Genomic DNA, 19,842 nt, shown 5'->3' on the forward strand with positions numbered 1-19,842 from the left:
CTGTACAGCAAAAACTAATGCAACATTGTAAATTGACTATTCTTCAAAAAAAAAAGTCTGTGTTTATAAAGAAAAACAATTAAATACTAAAAGAGTAATTATAAAGACAGAATCTTTATTCCTGGGAGGAAGGCTGAAAAGAGACATACCTGCCATTTCGGTCTCAAAGAACCCAACGAGCGACTGCATAAAGGACAGGACCCACCGGTCTGTGATGTTGGTACTTTCTTTAACCATGTTCTCGTTGTAAAGGAATTCCATTTCTTCTTCCTAGGAAGTGACAATTATTGAAACTTTTTGCATGCATGGGGAAAACCACTGTAAGGAAATGAACTCTTTAAATGATTTAAACTGAAAGAACTAGGCAAACCAAAAAAAAAAAAATTTCACAAAATACAGACTCTATTGGCAATCTAAATTTCTGATTCTTAATAATATTTTCCAAGTAAATGCTAAATTTGGAACATTAAGTCCTCAATTAATAAAATACATTTCTGAATGAACTAAAGAGAATTTAGGAAAAAATGATTCCTATCATCAAAGAGTAATTATGAATTCAGAAATATTTCAAAATCCTGTCAGTAAATATAGTGTTTAGTTACCTTAAATCTGAGGAAGGATGGACAGTAAAACTGGGTAGGAATGGACAACTATCTATAAGCTGAAAATGAATACTAGGAGTTAATGTCTTTGCTTAATTTATTTTACCCAGAATGCTCTATTTACCTGCTGCTTTTTCCTTTGCAAATCCTCCTTGATCCTTAAGGCCCACTTCACCTGTCCCTTCTCAACAGCATCACGATCAGGATGGCGAGGGAGCAACCACACTGACTCCTGCCCTGATTTAAGCACCCAGTGCTGTAGTCTGCATCTTTCTGCCAGGCCCAGATAAGCCCCAGAGATGAGTGGTTTAACCCAGTCTGTTTTCTTGAGTTCCACACAGGCAGAGGTCTGCAAAGTAGACCCACTTCATGACTACTGGCCTGAGAGGTGGTGGGATCAAAAAGAGGAACAACACTAGGGCCTGGAGAAGACCCTGTTCTTCCTGGTAGGGGGGGTTCATTTAGCAGACAAGATGAACCAGAGGCAGCAAAACATATGGGGGCTTCTCAGAGGATGCTTCCCAAGTCAGCAGGTCACTGCTCTGAGACACCTTCACATATATCACAACCACTGTTTTTCATCCCAGCAACTCAATGAGAATTTTTCTTGGAGTCTCAGCCCAAATGCCCTCATGAAGTGGCCCTTCTTGACCACTCATAGGCAGCAGCCTTTACGAGGCACTCACTCTGACAGTAGCTGACTCTTTACTTGCTTGCTCATCATGAATTTGGCTGGCTAAATGAATATCCAATGCAACTCTTCTTAAACAGGTGAACCATCTGTGTCTTGCAGAGGTGAGCATCTGCCCAAATGGCAAAGCTCCAGTCCTGTTCTCCTTGGCTCAGCACAGTCCCCGGACAACTGTTGCACCTTCATCTATGGCCTCTCCAACAGCTCTGAGCCCCCACCCATGGGGCCTGCTCAGCCAAATCTCTCATGGAACTCCACCTCACAGCTCACCCCTATCTTTTACAAACCCAGCTCAGCGGGGCAGACCCCACTCCACAGCACGGCAACCCATACCTTCTGTAGCCTTAGGACGTTCTGGATGAAGAAGCGATAGGCATTGTACCAAGGGAGCAGTACATCCTTCAGGACATCTCGGACACCCTCTTCCTTAAAGCGAAGGTTTTCTGCTCTCACCACAGGGGAGTTAATCAGATATAATCTGGAAGAAGAAAAAAATACATGGAAATGAGGACAGTAAACCAAATATTACTGACATGTTGACAGGGTAATACCCATATCAGCACTTTTTCTGCAAAATGGGGACATTATAAATACTTTTCAAACAGTCCGCTTAAAACTGACAAAGTTCTCACTTTCTGTAAGAGACCGAGAAAATTCTAAAGGGGAGGCCAAGAGTGCCACACCAGAATATGGCGCTGGACTAACCTAGAATCATGTCCTGGCTGGTTTGGCACAGGCCCCAGGAGGCGTGGCAGCACCAAGAGGAAGTAGTTAGGCCCTCCTCCCAGGACTGTGTGTTTAGGCATCAGGGATTCACAAGGGACAGCCACACAAGCATTTTGCCAACAGAGAGGGACTCAGAGGGCAGAGGCCAGGGACAGTGTTAAACATCCTGCAGGACAGCCTTCAATACAAAGCATAATCAGGCCAAGTAGTCAGCTATGCCAAGGTTGAGTCTAACAGATAACTGGGGTTGCAGGACACTGAATAAACTGCTCCCGGGCAACATGGGAACCGTGAATACGCTTGCCCAAAGGCCCTGGGTGTGGGTCTCCTGTTAGTAACAGGAGGATGCAGAACAAGATCTCCATGGTTCCTTTTAACCTGAGCACTGAAAGTTTATGACTCTATTTCAAGCAGTATCTTTCTCTAAAAAATTTTCAGTATTAATTTTTATTTGCTCTAGCATAAATGTACCTCATATGGTTGTCTGAGGAGTAAGTGCAAAATAGAAATAAATGATATAAGAATTTTAATACCAAGACAGGGAATCTATAGGAGTAAGTCAGAGGCACCAGCAACTAACTTGGAAGTACCTGTGCTACTCAATAAAATCTAACACAGAGACTCATCTTCCAAAAGACCTCTAGATTTAGAAACATCTTTACAATTTAGAAAATGATCTTTGGGATTTAAAGTCAATAACATATCAATACAATTCCATGTAATAGACGTGCATTTTTAAAAAAGAGCTAATTATAAACCAAATTAATAGAATGATCAGCATCACCGAAACCATGACTGTATCACTGAATGTCAGATGCTTACATAAGAGACGACACATACACACAAGGCAGAGCACTGGTCCGTACCTGAGGGCATCAGCACCATATTTATCAATTACTGAAAGTGGGTCTGGATAATTCTTTTTGCGTTTGCTCATTTTTTGACCATCACTTGAAAAACAAAAGGGAGACATCAATTAAATAAGTCAACATCACAGTTTATATATGGCTACAGATTATCTATAATTTGGAATACATAACTGCAAAGGGGACACAAGCTACTATTAAGGCACAACAATAAGGTTGTTTTGTTAAAATCTGTGTAAGCTTCTTTCAGACTACTGTAGTGAGTAAATGGAGAAGTTTCAGAATAAATGGCAGCAGGAAGATGTAAGAGTATAACAATTCAAAAACACAGCTTTTGTATTTATCCCAGAGAAATGAAAACTTCGATTTACACAAAATCTATGAAGAAAAGTTCACAGTTTTACTCATAGTTGGCAAACACTAGAAACAACCCCAACGTCTTTCAGCAGGTGAAAGATCAAACTGCTGGTCATCATGGAACACTGCTCAACAACGAGAAGGAACTATGGATACATACAACCACCCAAGGGATCTCCAGGAATTACACTGAACAAAAAAAAGTCAAGCACAGAACTGGATACAAATCCATTTATGCATCATGCTTGAAATGACAAAATTACAGAGATGGGGAATAGATTAATGGTTGCCAGGTGTTGGAGATTAGGGCTGAAGCTGAACTTGGTGGGGTATGAAGGGGTAGAGAAGGTATGGTTATAAAAGGGCAATAGAGACATCCTGTGATGCTGAAACAGGCCCAGTATTTTGACTGTGCAGGTGGGTAGAGGAACCTATGCATGAAATATTGCATGCAATAGCAAATGAGTGTAACTGGGGAAATCTGATTAAGATTGGTGAACTGAATCAACAGCCTGATCTTGACGATATGCTATGGTTTCAAGAAACATGACCACTGGGGAAACCAGGCAAAGCACATAAGCTGTCTCTATTAATTTTCGCAACTATAATTCAATAAGATTTCTATTTTTTTTTTTTTTTTTTTAAGCACAGACTGTAGAGCCAGACTACGTAGGTACAGAACTAGAATTTATCACTCTGTTGCAGTGTAACCTTACTTCTTCTGCACCTCAAATGCCTCAGATGTTGAACCGGACAATTAAAGGACCCATTTCAAATGGCTCTGGGAGTAATGAGTAAAGATGTATAAATGCTCAAAACAGGGCCTGGGACAGTGCTAGGTGTCATCCCTCACTTTGAAGGGCACATGAAGCAAGATATCTATGTATAATAATTAATTTTCTTATTTTTGTTTTTACTTTTAATGACTAGAGGCAACGGAAGCAAAGGAAAAAATAAGAGTTCTCTATTATAAGCCTCTGGAACGAACAGGTTCTTCATATATTAAAAAGAGGACAACTAAAAGTACATTAAAGGACCAGTTCACAGATTAAATAAGAGCTATAAGCAAAAGTACTTTATAAAATTCTAAATGACAAATGCTATTTTATCATTAGTAGTATAATGGGACACATGTCCCCCCCTTGGTCCGCCTCCATTAGGCTTAGTTCTTAATGAAGTCCTTCTCATAAGATAGAGGGATATGTAGAGATAGAATGCTACAGGTGGAGAAGGACAGAAGTTGGATGAAAACAGAAAACAGAAAGAAGTATAAAAGTAGAAGGAAGGAAAGAACAGGAACAGAACTGGTGCATTTCTAAATTCCTCTATTCACAAAGAACGGTTAGATCCAACCAGAAAACGCTCTAAGAACAGAGAGGAACTGGAACTCATCATTATACAAGGGAGTGCACCTGCCTTGCCAGGACAAGTCCATTCACAATCACATTTTTGAATGGTGGCCGTCCAAAGAGAGATGTGGCTAGCACCAGCAAGGTGTAAAACCTGGGGGGAAAAAAAACACACAAAGAAACAGTTCAATAAAATAAGAAATAGAATTCAAGCACAGGAAAGAAAACTGTGTTTACTTATTGCACTGAATTTCTATTTTAGGTAAGTTACATTTCTTGATAAGCACTTAAAGCAATGGTTCTTAAGCCTGGTGATATATCAGGATCATCTAGGGAGCAGTAAAAAAATTAAGGACAGGACCCACTGTAGACCAATCATACTAGAGCTTTTCACTAGGAATAAAATGTACTTTATTTAAAGCAAATAAAACTCTGGAGTGAGGTACTGACTCTCTGCTGGGGACAGTACTATCACCTTCCTTGGGGAGCTAGTTGGACAGCCACAAGGCAGAGGTGGGCAACGCTGGGTGTTCTCTCAGGACCTCCCAGAAATGCCAGGCTGAAAATCCAGAGATGTATGTTGCCTTTAGCACAAGGTCATAGGGGATAGCCTGATGACAAAAGACGCAAAAAGCACTCTCATTCAAAAGTCAAAAGGTAGACTGTGGGAACATAGAAAATGTTTTTATTATATCAGATATCATGCATGCCATTTATTTGCTAGCTAGTTTCCTTAAAGAACCACATCACACCCATGTAAGCTGTCCCAGTGTCATCTAGGACCGGATTTTGCAGTCAAAGAACATCACCAGACACAAATGATGGGGATGGGAGACCAGATCCCTTGAATAAATGATCAGATACCCCTTCCTCTGAGGGCAGGTCAATAGGACCATAGTTCTCAGGAGAGGCAGACCATGCCTGACAGAAGTGGAAGGAGGCAGTGTGCACATGTGGACCCACATGACAGCTTTTAACAGTTGCCAGATCTGGAAATTCCTCAAACAACTTATTGGTCAGTCATCTGGCTTTCTCTTTAAGAAAAGCTGTTTCTATAGAAAAATGGATTGAAAGCTAAAAATAGTACATTCCAGAACATTAAGGCTGGAATTCCAACAGTTTGTGAAGACTACTAGTAGTAAAGACAGAAAATGACCCAGCATTCCTTAAATACTCCTTCAGAAACATTACAAATGAAAGTATAATAAGAACGTGGGTCAGTCCAAAAACATTGTTTTTTGTTTCTTTTTTACTTTATTTTTATAGAATCTGAGCTGGCTTTAGAGTGTCAGCGTTCAGCAACAGCTCAAGGAAGGATGCAATTATCTGCTGGTCCTCACCTCCCCAGGTTAGGGTGAAGGAGATTTCATGCCAACAGCTGTAACTCCTCTCAGCTTCCAATTAATGCCTGTGGCTCAAGCAGGGGGATAAGGAGTGGGGAGGGGGAAGCTCCTGAGGCTCACACACGGCTTGCTTCTCCCTCCTCCCCTTTCCCTTTGCTCCCCAGCAGAGCACAGCTGACCTGAGGCAACAGTTGGAGGGAGGTGGATGGGACAGAGCACCAAAAGGAAGGAGCCCTCAGCCCAAGGAGGAAGGGACCTAGCATCCCTCAAGCCTGCACCTACCCGTGGGAGGAAATGATGGGACGACTGATATTACCGTTAGTGGTCACAACATTCAGTTCCCACCTGATGTCATGGGGCAAACAGGACTGGTCCAGGTTATACCGAATCACAGCCAGTTTGCAGTCTTTAGATTATGGCTAAAGTTCAAAACGTGTAAGTCAAAATGATCTATGAGGTCAAATCCCAGGCTCTCCACAGGAGACAGACTGATACCCCCAAAGAGGACAATCTCGTCACCAGCAATACAGCAGGGTGGGTGGACAGTCTAGCCAGGCCTCAGTCCTCATGTCAAAGACTCAGATAAATCTCACTGCTGGAATGGAATGGCTCAAAATGGTTGGAAGGACCCCCAAAGACATACATGTAACTAACCAGCATTGTGGCCCAGTAATTCATCTTTTCCTAATTAAAAGGATGAGGGCACCACTTTCAGTAAGGCACCAGAAAAAACCAGGGTCCTCCTGACCTGCCCTCAGAGGAAGGGGTATTTATTTGGTCTTAATTGTAGCACATGGGATCTTTGATCTTCCTTGTGGCATGTGGGTCCTTCAGTTGTGCAAGCAAACTCTTACTTCCATCATGGGCTTTGTTTTTTTTTTTTTTTAGATTTTAAATCTGGATTTTTCACAAAGTTATGAGGCTAGCCTTAACACCTGAGTACATTTTCAACTATTCCTCAATTTTGTAGCAACCTCCCCAATATCTTGTATGTAAATACCCACTAAATATTTGAGTAAATGATTTGAAGTAAACCAACTAAGAGGGACATATATTGTTTTGTATCCCTTAAACTTCCAATATAATAAATCTCTGTATTCAAAAATGTCAAAGAAATAATTCAAACTCTAAAACTACTGCAGTAATGTAGTAAGAGATACCTTCTCAAAAGACACTTTTTTGGTATGTGGTGGTAAGGCACAGAGGGCAGGAGCAGAGCCTATCTTGTCTGACACAATCTCCCCAGCACCTAGGTGATTAAAAGTAAAATACCTGCTAAGTTAAATCAAATCAATAAATCACTTTTAAGAACAAGGAACATACCATCCTCTGGTTTGGTCAATGCCTTCAGCAATGAAGTCTGCAGGAAATGCATCCTCAAACTCCCTCTTGTTTTCAAATGGATAATGAATTTGAGCATATGGCATGCTGCCACTCTCGAACCAACAGTCAAACACTTCAGAGACACGATGCAACAATCCCTTTCCACAGCGTGAAGGAATGGTCAGATGGTCAATGCTAGTAAACAAAGAAGTAAATGAAGAAATAGCTGCTTCAATTAACTTTAAGCAAAACAGAACATACAGTTTAATTGCCAAAAGGAAACACAATGCTCTCACAGCTCTTTTACATGCAAACAGAAATACTGGCAATTATCACAGGCTTTCACAAAGTGTCATCAGTGCTCAGTCTGGAAGGTTATATGTCAGAGTCTCCTGACATCTAACTCAAGGACAGATGCCACCTTTCCTCAAGATGACATGAATCATCAACAGCAAAGTAATTTAGCAAACTAGTGTTTGATCTCTTCATGGAGCTCTATGATATGCAACAGAGACCATGTCTTAACAGGCTAGGACCTAGCCCCATACTCTCTGAATGACAGAACAGAAGTGAATCAAACCGGCAGAAACTGACCTCTCTCTGTGGAGATCTGAGATCTTTGTTCCTGATAGTTCTTCCAGTTCTGCTATTGACCCAATACATACTACCTGTCAAAGATAAAAGGCCTCAGAGTCAAAGATCACATGCAGTTAATTTATGTAACATTTATTTTTAGATTTAGAAACCTTTCATCTTCACAACAGTTATCATCAATGTGGCTCCACATGAAAGACTGTGGGAAACTGTCTGAATAGGTGAGCAGACTTCACTTCTTTGCTACCTATCCCTGTATCACAGAAATTCCCAACAGAGAGAGAGTTTCACAGCCATCATCTCAACTACTATTTCTTGAGGATTTACTATGTCCAAATCTCTGCTAAAAGTAATAAGCATAAGTGAAATGCCTAGACTATTGCTCTAAGGCATCTTAGTTTATTCCTGGCACCTGAATTTGGCTTTTTAATCCTAAATCTTCTCAAATTAAAGCTGGAACTAATTTATTGTGTATGAACTGGACCAAATAATCAGATTGAAAGATACCAGGATTATGTTCATGTAAGGAGGCTGGGAAAGGGACTTGGCCGGGGCTATTCATAATGGGGAGTCATCAAACAGGAGCCAAGTTCCTGACTTACACTAGAAGGAGCTGCTGTAGTTCACATCCAGAGGACATCTGCTATCTAACAAACATACACAGCCTTCTTTCTCTGCCCCTCCTGCTCAGTTCTGAAAAGTCCTCTGATTTAGTTATTTCACTCTTGCCTTTCAGGTCCCTATCAGAGATTTACTGAGGTCCCTGGGCTGCTGCTCTTCATAACCGTTCTAATGCTCTTAGCATTCAGCACAGGAAATACATCTATATGTCTGTTATTATTTATTTACACACACACACACACACACATTTGACTTTATAGATTAAAGGTCTATAATCCTTTGGTAATTTTAAGTTGTCCTTTTTATCACTAAAAGGTTGTTTCAATATACTGCCACTTAGTGCAGGGCGTGGAGTCTTTTCTGTTCATTAAAAACTCAGAGGTAAAAAAGAATCTAAGTAACACAAGATAAACAATGTGAGGATTTCCCAGAGACAAATACAACTTGCATTCTTCACTTTTATGCAAAGGGAAATTTAAAACTATATTTAATTAAAGAAAATATAATTTAAAATAAATTTAAAACATATTCTTATTTATGTCATGATATTAGGAAGGAATAAAGAGAAAAAAAACCTGATGAAATAAAGGAACGAAATAATAAAGAAACCATATTCTTTTACCCCATACTGAGATACATGAACGAGGTGCTTCTGCAAAAATCAACACGAGGATATACTGCCCTCCTGCCCTGCCTCACCTCCTCGAAGTCACCGCTGACCCACAGTGGGATAGGAGTGCCCCAGTATCTGTTTCTGGAAATTGCCCAGTCACGTGCATCTTTCAGCCAATTTCCAAATCGCTTTTCTCGCACAAACTCTGGGACCCTGCAATAAACATATCAGATAATCACATCAAAACATTAGTAAGTAAACTGATAAAATTATATCTGCATAAGCCTTTGTATAATCCTTTGTGAAACTAACACTCTGGAATCTGTGCACTCACTTCTAGGAGAATGTTTTCTACAAGGACAGTACCAAAAAACCTACAGTGGTTGTTTCTGCTGTGAATTCATCCCAGGGAAGATGCTCTGTAATATGAAACTCCACCGCACAAAAGCTTCCCAGGCCTGCTCTCCAACTGCAGGACTGCTGCAATTCTTTAACTAATCACCCTGATCCTACTCAGACCTAGTCTTCCGGTCAACCACACAATAGTGCTTTTACTAAAAGTCACTAGGTAAGGGCTCTCAATCACCTATAAAGTAAGAGTGCGAACGAGTGGGGCTGTTTGTAGTCGGTGGGTAGCTGCCTCTCCAGGCTCACCTGCAGTCCCTCTGCCACTGCACTTCAGGGTCCAGGAATAAGGCGAGTACTTAGAACGTAGCTGCTTACCTCACTGCCTTTGCCTGTGCCATCCCTCCACTTTGATAACCTTCAACTTGCCACCCTCCTTCCCCAAGGTTCCTACAGCTTCTGACTGGTAAATGACTCCTTATTCTTTAAGGTTCAACTTTGCAGAAAATCTTGCCAAACTTCAAGCCTGAGTTAGGGCACCCTTCAGCTCCAAAATATCCTGTACGCTCAGGCACTGCAATTAACATCCTAGGTCAATTTATAGGCCTGTACCCTCTCCCCACAATTCCCAATAAGGCAGCCACACTAATTATCCATACTGAGCACTCCACTAGGAAACGAAAAGGTATACAAATGAAAAAAACTACCTTCTCTTGAGAAATCAGGGTCAACTTACTAAGAAATATACAATTTCCTCTTACTGCCCAGAGATTCTCTCCATTCTTCCAAAGTCAAATGCACTATTTCTTACTTCCCCCAAGAACTTCTTGGAAAAGTAAAAACTAGTGATTACCCTCAAAACTCTCCATAAAAAAATGTTCTTCTGGAATACAAAGATTTAGACTTAGATCATTTTTGCACCTACAGTGTACCTGCTTCGTCACCCAGACACGTACGACTCTTTGTGACCCCACGGACTGTAGCCTAGCAGTTACCAAGTCAGTTACCAGGTCAACTGTTGACTACTTCAGTGCCTGTGTTCAGATAACCCTTATTTTTACTTAATAATGGTCCCAAAGTACAAAAGCAGTGATGCTAGCAATTTGGGTACTCTTATTGTGCCTAGTTTATAAATTAAACTTCATCACAGGTGTGTAAATATGTACAGGAAAAGCGCCGTACATAAGGTACAGGGTTCAGTTGTTGTTTTGTCACTAAGTTGTGTCCAACTCATGACCGGTAGCCCACCAGGCTCCTCTGTCAATGGATTCTCTAGGCAAGAATACTGGACTGGGTTGCACTTCCTTCTCCAGGGGATCTTCCTGACCCAGGGATCAAACTTGTGTCTCTTGCACTGCAGGCGGATTCTTTACCACTGAGCTACCAGAGAAATACATTTAGGATTCAATACTATCTGCGTTTTCAGACATCCACTGGGGGGGTCTTGGAACACACCCACCATGGCAAAAGGGAAGAACTACTGTAACACCTCTCTGCAATTTAGATATTAGCCGAAAAGAACAAGGATTCTATCCTTGCAGTATTTATCTATGAACCCACAGTACACAAGGTATCACCGTATTTTAGGAACTCAATAAGTGTCAAAAATAAAGTATTAAATGGCTTCTGTAGTACCTCCAAAGATAAATTTTTATCCTGAAAATGACTATCACTTAAAGCTAGGGGACTCTGACAGTTTTCCAAAGTCATTCAGATCAAATGAATGGCAACTTCTCATTTTCACTGGGTTAAGAAAAATATTCCCCTGTATGTCTTATCATGAGGTAAGACATATCCCCTATATGTCTATCATGAGAGGGATTCTGCTTCTGTTATACAAAATTATTTATTTTGTGTTCCTGAATAAACAAAATAACACACAGCTATTACTATACAATTAAAGACGGCTTTTAAAACAATTATAATTTGGAGGAAGTGTAAACCAATATTAACTACTGACAAAGGACATTATGAAGATACACATTTAACTGCTCACCAGTAACACAGGTCATTGTTCCTCAGCAGCTGATCCACCATGTGCTCCACCCTAACGAACCAGCTAGGCACTGCTTTGTAAATGAGTGGAGTGTCTGACCTGGGAAAGCAAAAATGCAGAATGTGGCTGGTCAGACTGAGGTATGCAGGGACCCAGGGTAAGATTGACCTTTAGTTTCTTACTCACATCACCATCATGTATTAGGTCTTCTACTGCAAATACTAGTGTCTATGTCATCTCCCTCCACGACAGGCGGAAAATGACAGTTAACAAAACTGTAGTTCTGCTTGTGTGACAGCTGTCTAAGAACTGATGTCAACCTCAGCAAAGAGGAAACAGGAATGAAACATGATGCCACTGAACATTCCATTTTAACCCACATCTTCATACTATGATGTCTTACATCACATGATATTCCTCACTAAATTCCATTAGAAAATTGTAGACATATATCTCATCCCAGAGAAATGTGATCTTAACACAAAAGATATTGGTACAGATCTACTTTTCTAACATCTAAAGATAGAATAACTATATAGGTGAATTCATAAAATTCTCATTAAAACAAAAATGAAGTTTCCACACACTAACTTGAAAGGATACAAATGAGATGGGAAGCACGGAATGATGAAATGGTTTTACATAACAAGTATATTCACAAGTCTGAAGCTCTAGCTGTATTTCATCTCACCTCCAACAAAAAGGGTAGCTATGGGTGAAGGTGCTGGCAACAAGAAGTCGACCTTGTTCCTTTAGAGTCTTGATGATATTTTTGTCAGCATCCTATTTTTAAAAAATTAAAATCTAGCCATTAAAAAATCCCACAATAATTACTAATATAATATAATTAAGTATATTACTAAAATCTGTTATTTTGTTTCCTTTACTGTGACTAAAACACATAAATAACAAAAGTATTACAAAAATACTTGGTCTATATCTCAGCTATTGTATAACATTAAGTGCTTTTAAAGTATGTTCCAGATCATTTAAGAAATGAAATTTTCAATTAGCAGTGACTACACAAGGTCACAAAGCTGCTTCCTGAGTCACAAACCAGAGTTCATTTTTTCTGATTCCTACCCTTGAAATTACAGCATGCATCCTCTGAAAATATTAGACCTTGGAAAGCAGCTAATCTGATTTTATATGCTGAAACAAAACAAAACCAACTTCCTGGGGGAAAAAAATATCCCAGATATGAAAGCTATTTAGTAAAAACTAATTAATGAAAGAAGTAGGATGAAACTGACACCTTTCTAAGTCACATAGATACAAACCTTCACATACTGTCCTGCAAAATCTGTCACTTCAGCTGTAAAACAGCCTGAGGCATCCACAGGGCAAATAGGGAGAGAGTCTTTCTGAATGATGTTGAAATCCATACAGACCCGATAATCGTCCTAGGGCAAAGGAGAAAGGAGGAAGGGAAGTACAAAGTAGTTACGTGTGGATATGGCAGGAGAAAAGCATGCCAGGCAACAGATTTATAGAATTTTTCAGTATCCTGACCTATAATTGTAACCAACTTTTGTTATTCTCTCAATTGAAGTTAACTCAAGGATCATTCAGAGAATCCAGAGCCCTACAGCAGTGTTTTAGATCTGGTAGACAGAGTGCCTGAAGCACTATGGACAGAGGTTTGTGACACTATACAGGAGACAGGGATCAAGACCATCCCCAGAAAAAAGAAATGCAAAAAGGCAAAATGGCTGTCTGAGGAGGGCTTACAAATAGCTGAGAAAAGAAGAGAAGCAAAAAAGCAAAGGAGAAAAGGAAAGATATACCCATTTGAATGCAGATTCCAATGAATAGCAAGGAGAGATAAGAAGGCCTTCCTCAGTGATCAGTGCAAAGAAATAGATGAAAACAACAGAATGGGCAAGTCTACAGATCTCTTCAAAAAAATTAGAGATACCAAGAGAACATTTCATGCAAAGACGGGCTGAATAAAGGACAGAAATGGTATGGACCTAACAAAAGCAGAAGATATTAAGAAAAGGTGGCAAGAACAAACAAGATCTTCATGACCCAGATAATCACTATGGTGTGATCACTCACCTAGAGCCAGACAACCTGGAATGCAAAGTCAAGTGGGCCTTAAGAACCATCATTATAAAAAAAAAAAAAAAAAAGAACCATCAATATGAACAAAGCTAGTGGAGGTAATGGAATTCCACTTGAGCTATTTCAAATCCTAAAAGATGATGCTGTGAAAGTGCTGCACTCAATATGTCAGCAAATTTGGAAAACTCAGCAGTGGCCACAGGACTAGAAAAGGTCAGTTTTTATTCCAATCCCTAAGAAAGATGATGCCAAAGAATGCTCTAACTACCGCACAATTTGCACTCATCTCACATGCTAGCAAAGTAATGCTCAAAATTCTCCAAGCCAGGCTTCAATAGTATGTGAACCATGAACTTCTACACGTTCAAGCTGGATTAGAAAAGGCAGAGGAACCAGAGATCAAATTGCCAACATCTGCTGGATTATCAAAAAAGCAAGAGAGTTCCAGAAAAACATCTATTTCTGCTTTATTAACTACGCGGAAGCCTTTGACTGCTGGAAAACAACAAACTGTGGAAAATTCTTCAAGAAATGGGAATACCAGACCACCTGACATGCCTCTTGAGAAATCTGTATGCAGGTCAGGAAGCAAGAGTTAGAACTGGACATGGAACAACAGACTGGTTCCAAATAGGAAAAGGAGTACGTCAAGGCTGTGTATTGTCACTCTGCTTATTTAACTTATATGCAGAGTACATCATGAGAAACTCTGGGCTGGGTGAAGCAAAAACTGGAAACAAGATTGCCAGGAGAAATATCAATAACCTCAGATACGCAGATGACACCACCCTTATGGCAGAAAGCAAAGAAGAAGCCTCCTGATGCAAGTGAAAGAGAAGAGTGAAAAAGTTGGCTCAAAGCTCAATATTCAGAAAACTAAGACCGTGGCATCTGGTCCCATCACTTCATGGGAAATAGATGGGAAAACAGTGGAAACAGTGGCTGACTGTTTTGGGGCTCCAAAATCACTGCAGATGGTGACTGCAGCCATGAAATTAAAAGATGCTTGCTCCTTGGAAGAAAAGTAGTCATGTATGAATGTGAGAATTGGACCATAAAGAAAACTGAGCACCAAAGACTTGATGCTTTTGAACTGTTGTGTTGGAGAAGATTCTTGAGAGTCCCTTGGACTGCAAGGAGATCCAACTAAGTCTATCCTAAAGGAAATCAGTCCTGAATATTCATTGGAAGGACTGATGTTGAAGCTGAAACTCCAATACTTTGGCCACCTGATGTAAAGAACTGACTCATCTGAAAAGAGCCCGATGCTGGGAAAGATTGAAGGTGGGAGGAGAAGGGGACAACAGAGTAAGATGGTTAGATGGCACTAAATGGACATGTGTTTGGGTAAACTCTGGTAGTTGGTGATGGACAGGGAGGCCTGGTATGTTGCAGTCCATGGGGTCGCAAAGAGTCGGACATGACTGAGTGATTGAACTGAACTGAACAGTAGGGTAGGGAGCTAGATCAGTCTTCCCAGCCATTACCTCACAAACCCCTAATAGAGCAGAATATCTACTAAGTGAGAAGACGACACATGTGAATATATTAGAACAAAATCAAATTTCAATTATAAAAGCAGCATATATACACACATACATGTATACACAAAGCCGAAGAACATACAAGTATAAGGTATGTTTAGTACTGGACAATGCTTGATGTGCTTCCGGATTTGCATCCTGTCAGGGAGCACCTGAAAGTATGGTAACACTTATCTAAATCCAAATTATCCACTTTATGGGAATTCCCCAGCAGTTCAGTGGTTAGACCTTGGTGCTTTCACTGCAAGGGCCCAGGTTCAATACTTCATTGGGCCAGTAAGATCCTGAAAACTGCAAGGCTCAGCATATATAATTAACTAATTAAAACAACTCCCTGACCCAAACTATTCACTTTACAAAATAACACAGGCCCCAAGCAGCCTGGGTACACCATGATGCTTCAGGAGTATACTTTGAGCAATGTTAACAATAATCTGGGCAAACAGTTATAAAGCGCTGTATCAGACAGTGCTCTGAACACTTGACCACATTTACATTAGCTTATTTAAATCTTTACAACAATCCTGTGAGGAAGGCAGATAGCTGTACTAGGTTTTCACCATATGCTCCCCTCAGACAACCTAGCAACTATCTCCATTTTATGAATAAAGTAGCTGAGGCACAAAGAATTAATCCAGCTGCAAAGCGGCAATGCTCAGATTCAAAAGCAAACAGCCTGGTTCCAGAGTCCAAGGTCTTTACCTCTTTGCTATGTTGCTTGAAATCTAAAATTAAAGGGATTATCTAAGATTAAAAGTAAAACTACATCCTAGTTTGACTCCAAAATAGGCTGGAAAGCCAGCATGGTTCCACGTGGGCCTATGTTCAATTGTCGTTATGCTGAGAGGCTGTCTGGTATGAAGTGACATGTGAGTGTGCCAGCAGCAAGGGAAGTGACATCCTGGTCATGAAGGAGGACCCTGAAAAGGAAACTAAGCAACACAGATAGGGCAAGCCCCAAAGCCCAGCATTTTAAATCATTTAGTATAGAGCAAACAACCCTATACAATTCAAGTAGCTAAGACAGCAGCATTCCTGAACAGAGCCAGAATGATACCCAACATGGTCACGTAGAAGTCCACAGACTCTGCAGAGAGATTATATAGTACACTGTCTGGCAAAGTCGCAACATGGAAAGTCTCTTGGAAAATGTCTACCGAGTTTAAAGGCTGAAACTTAAAGATATGATCTTCTATAATATTTACCTGCCTGGCATTCAGAACAGAGAAGACACCAAGAAGTTACCTCTTTATTATTTATTATCAGTGGAACAACCACACCAGTTGACCCTAAAATTATTATGGATAACTGAAATTTGATCAGTTCCCAAAACTCAATAAATAGTATTATCAGGAGTGTTTCCTTTCCATCTAATTTGAATACCGACCAAGCATTGGATGATATCAAGCAACTATTCCTTTCATTGGATATAATGGCACAGTGGCTATGTTAAAAATCAAAGTCGTTATAAGTCAGAGGTGCATACAGAAGTACTTGCAGATGAAAGATAAAATCGTGAAGATTTGCTATAAAACCCTCCAGTCAAAATAAAAATGGTGTTGGGGAAGGGGAGACGTAATGAGATAGGTAAAATGGAAATTCCAAAATGTTGATGATTATTTTTAATGATTAAAGCAGCTGGATGACATGAACCTAAGAAATTACTGTATTTTCTTAACATCTGTGTATGTTTGAACATTTCCATAATAAAAATCCCTGCAAAGGTTTAGTATGGGAAAAAAAAAAAAAAGACTAATAGGGACCAACAAGCTTCACTGCCTCTCTCACTGACAAAATGATCAAGTCGAAAAGAATTTGTTTTGTCCCCAGTGGGGTCTATACTCCCTGCAGTGACTGCACACACTCTTGTAAGTGTCAGGTATTGTACTAATGCTCTAAACGGATGAATCCATTTAATCCTTGCAAGTTACCCAGATAGGCTGGTACTATCACTGCGTGTCACACAGGAGGGAAAGGAACTCAAGACAGGCTAAGTAACTTACCTACAGATGGCCTGTTAGTGGCAGGGCTGTGAGTTAAAGTGTGGTTTAGTTCTAAATATGTGCCCTTCATACCTGTGCTCTTCAGTTTTATTCATACACAAATTACATTAAAAGGATTACATTTTTAGAAAAATTACCCTGGGAAAGACTAGAGATTTTTTCAAGAAAACTAGAGATACCAAGGGAACATTTCATGCAAAGATGGGCTCAATAAAGGACAGAAATGGTATGGACCTAACAGAAGCAGAAGATATTAAGAAGATGTGGCAAGAATACACAGAAGAATTGTACAAAAAGATCTTCACAACCCAGATAATCATGATGGTGTGATCACTCACACTTATCTAGAGCCAGACATCTTGGAATGTGAAGTCAAGTGGGCCTTAGGAAGCATCACTATGAACAAAGCTAGTGGAGGTGATGGAATTCCAGTTGAGCTATTTCAAATTCTAAAAGATGATGCTGTGAAAGTGCTGCACTCAACATGCCAGCAAATATGGAAAACTCAGCAGTGCCCACAGGACTGGAAAAGGTCAGTTTTCATTCCAATCCCAAAGAAAGGCAATGCCAAAGAATGCTCAAACTACCACACAATTGCACTCATCTCACACGCTAGTAAAGTAATGCTCAAAATTCTCCAACCAGGCTTCAATAGTACGTGAACCATGAACTTCCAGATGGTCAAGCTGGTTTTAAAAAAGGCAGAGGAACCAGAGATCAAATTGCCAACATCTGCTGGATCATCAAAAAAGCAAGAGAGTTCCAGAAAAACATCTATTTCTGCTTTATTGACTATGCCAAAGCATAGTCAATAGTCAATAGTCTGTGTGTATCACAATAAACTGTGGAAAATTCTGAAGGAGATGGGAATACCAGACCACCTGATCTGCCTCTTGAGAAACTTGTATGCAGGTCAGGAAGCAAGAGTTAGAACTGGACATGGAACAACAGATTGGTTCCAAATAGAAAAAGGCGTACATCAAGGCAGTATATTGTCACCCTGCTTATTTAACTTCTATGCAGAGTACATCGTGAGAAATGCTGGGCTGGAAGAAGCACAAGCTGGAATCAAGATTTCCGGAAGAAATATCAATAACCTCAGATATGCAGATGACACCAGCCTTATGGCAGAAAGCAAAGAAGAAGCCTCTTGATGCAAGTGAAAGAGGAGAGTGAAAAAGTTGGCTCAAAGCTCAATATTCAGAAAACCAAGACCATGGCATCTGGTCCCAACACTTCATGGCAAATTGATGGGAAAACAGTGGAAACAGTGTCAGACTTTATTTTTTTGGGCTCCAAAAACACTGCAGATGGTGACTGCAGCCATGAAATTAAAAGATGCTTACTCCTTGGAAGGAAAGTTATGACCAACCTAGACAGCCTATTAAAAAGCAGAGACATTACTTTGTCAACAAGATCCGTCTAGTCAAGGATATGGTTTTTCTACTGGTCATGTATGGATGTGAGAGTTGGACTATAAAGAAAGCTGAGTGCAGAAGAATTGATGCTTTTGAACTGTGGTGTTGGAGAAGACTCTTGAGAGTTCCTTGGACTTAAAGGCGATCCAACCAGTCCATCCTAAAAGAGGTCAGTCCTGGTTGTTCATTGGAAGGACTGATGTTGAAACTGAAACTCCAGTATTTTGGCCACTTGATGCGGAGAGCTGACTCATTGGAAAAGACCCTGATGCTGGGAAAGATTGAAGGTGGGAGAAGGGGACAACAGAGGATGAGATGGTTGGATGGCATCACTGACTCAATGGACATGGATTTGGGTAGACTCCGGGAGATTGTGATGGACAGGGAGGCCAGGCATGCTGCAGTTCATGGGGTCGCAAAGAATCGGACACGACTAAGCGACTGAACTGAACTGACCCTGGGAAAAATTTTAAGTTAATCACACTGCATAGCTCTGAAGAAAGAAATCAAAGTCTCTCTTCTGATGATATAGTATGTAGTCAACAACACAGCACAGGTGATGGAACTTTTCTTCATTTTGATGGCTGTGGTGACTGTATAACTCAATGTGCCCTTGTCGAAACTCCCAGCTGCGTATCATAAAACAAAAGGACAGTCAATCAGTCGTGTCCGACTCTTTGTGATCCCGTGGACTGTATGTAGCTCACCAGGCTCCTCTGTCCATGAAATTCTCCACGTAAGAATACTGGAGTGGATTGCATTTCCTTCTCCACATAAAGCACAAAGTGTATAGCAAATATTTAAATAATGAATGGATGAAAACATTGCATGCCTTTTAGAAAGACAAAATGCCTAGCAACACTCAGGATTTAGCCTATCATTTTCAGAACCAGCTCAGGATGGAAAGGAATTTCAGATGCAAGGTTTTTCTCTTTTGGGGGAGGTATCTCCATAGTCTGAACAACAGTGAGAAACATCTGTGTACACATACACACACATACAACTTAGTGGCCAATGACATTTCCTTCTCATAAGTACACTTGCAAGATTTATAGTACTCACAGCACCGAAGTAAGGAGCTTGGTGTACAATCCCAGTGCCTTCTTCCTCTTTCACATAGTTGTCCACAAGCACAGTAAAAGCACCACTCTCTTTACACTGGAAAAGAAAGGTTATCAGGCTTAAAGAATAAAATAAAACCATATCATAATATTAATTTAATAATAGTTTTTGGTAAGACCCTGAAAAAATTTTAACACTTAATTTTTGGAAATAGAATGGACAGAATAATTCAGATTGGGAAGAAATGTGCCAATTCAAATCATTTCCATGAATAACAACAGTTCACCATTTATAAATGAAATCGTTATCTAAAGACTTACAG

At 40.2% G+C, this 19,842-nt stretch overlaps 1 protein-coding gene across 2 annotated transcripts in view; it reads right to left on the reverse strand.

The window, feature by feature from the left end:
* The window catches only part of IARS1 (isoleucyl-tRNA synthetase 1), an 81,259-nt gene that overhangs the window by 30,411 nt on the left and 31,006 nt on the right, over window positions 1-19,842 (reverse strand). For both annotated transcript variants that reach the window (XM_061426194.1, XM_061426195.1), the window contains exons 10-20: window positions 19,521-19,616; window positions 12,707-12,829; window positions 12,118-12,209; window positions 11,427-11,525; window positions 9,172-9,298; window positions 7,852-7,925; window positions 7,258-7,452; window positions 4,659-4,745; window positions 2,886-2,969; window positions 1,627-1,771; window positions 150-270 (exon numbers count right to left, since the gene is read on the reverse strand). In XM_061426194.1, the coding sequence (XP_061282178.1) occupies window positions 150-270; window positions 1,627-1,771; window positions 2,886-2,969; window positions 4,659-4,745; window positions 7,258-7,452; window positions 7,852-7,925; window positions 9,172-9,298; window positions 11,427-11,525; window positions 12,118-12,209; window positions 12,707-12,829; window positions 19,521-19,616 (1,243 nt within the window). The remainder of the gene's footprint in view (window positions 1-149; window positions 271-1,626; window positions 1,772-2,885; window positions 2,970-4,658; window positions 4,746-7,257; window positions 7,453-7,851; window positions 7,926-9,171; window positions 9,299-11,426; window positions 11,526-12,117; window positions 12,210-12,706; window positions 12,830-19,520; window positions 19,617-19,842) is intronic.

Source organism: Bos javanicus, chromosome 8 (assembly GCF_032452875.1).
Source record: "Bos javanicus breed banteng chromosome 8, ARS-OSU_banteng_1.0, whole genome shotgun sequence".
In the NCBI taxonomy this organism is placed as follows: Eukaryota; Metazoa; Chordata; class Mammalia; order Artiodactyla; family Bovidae; genus Bos; species Bos javanicus.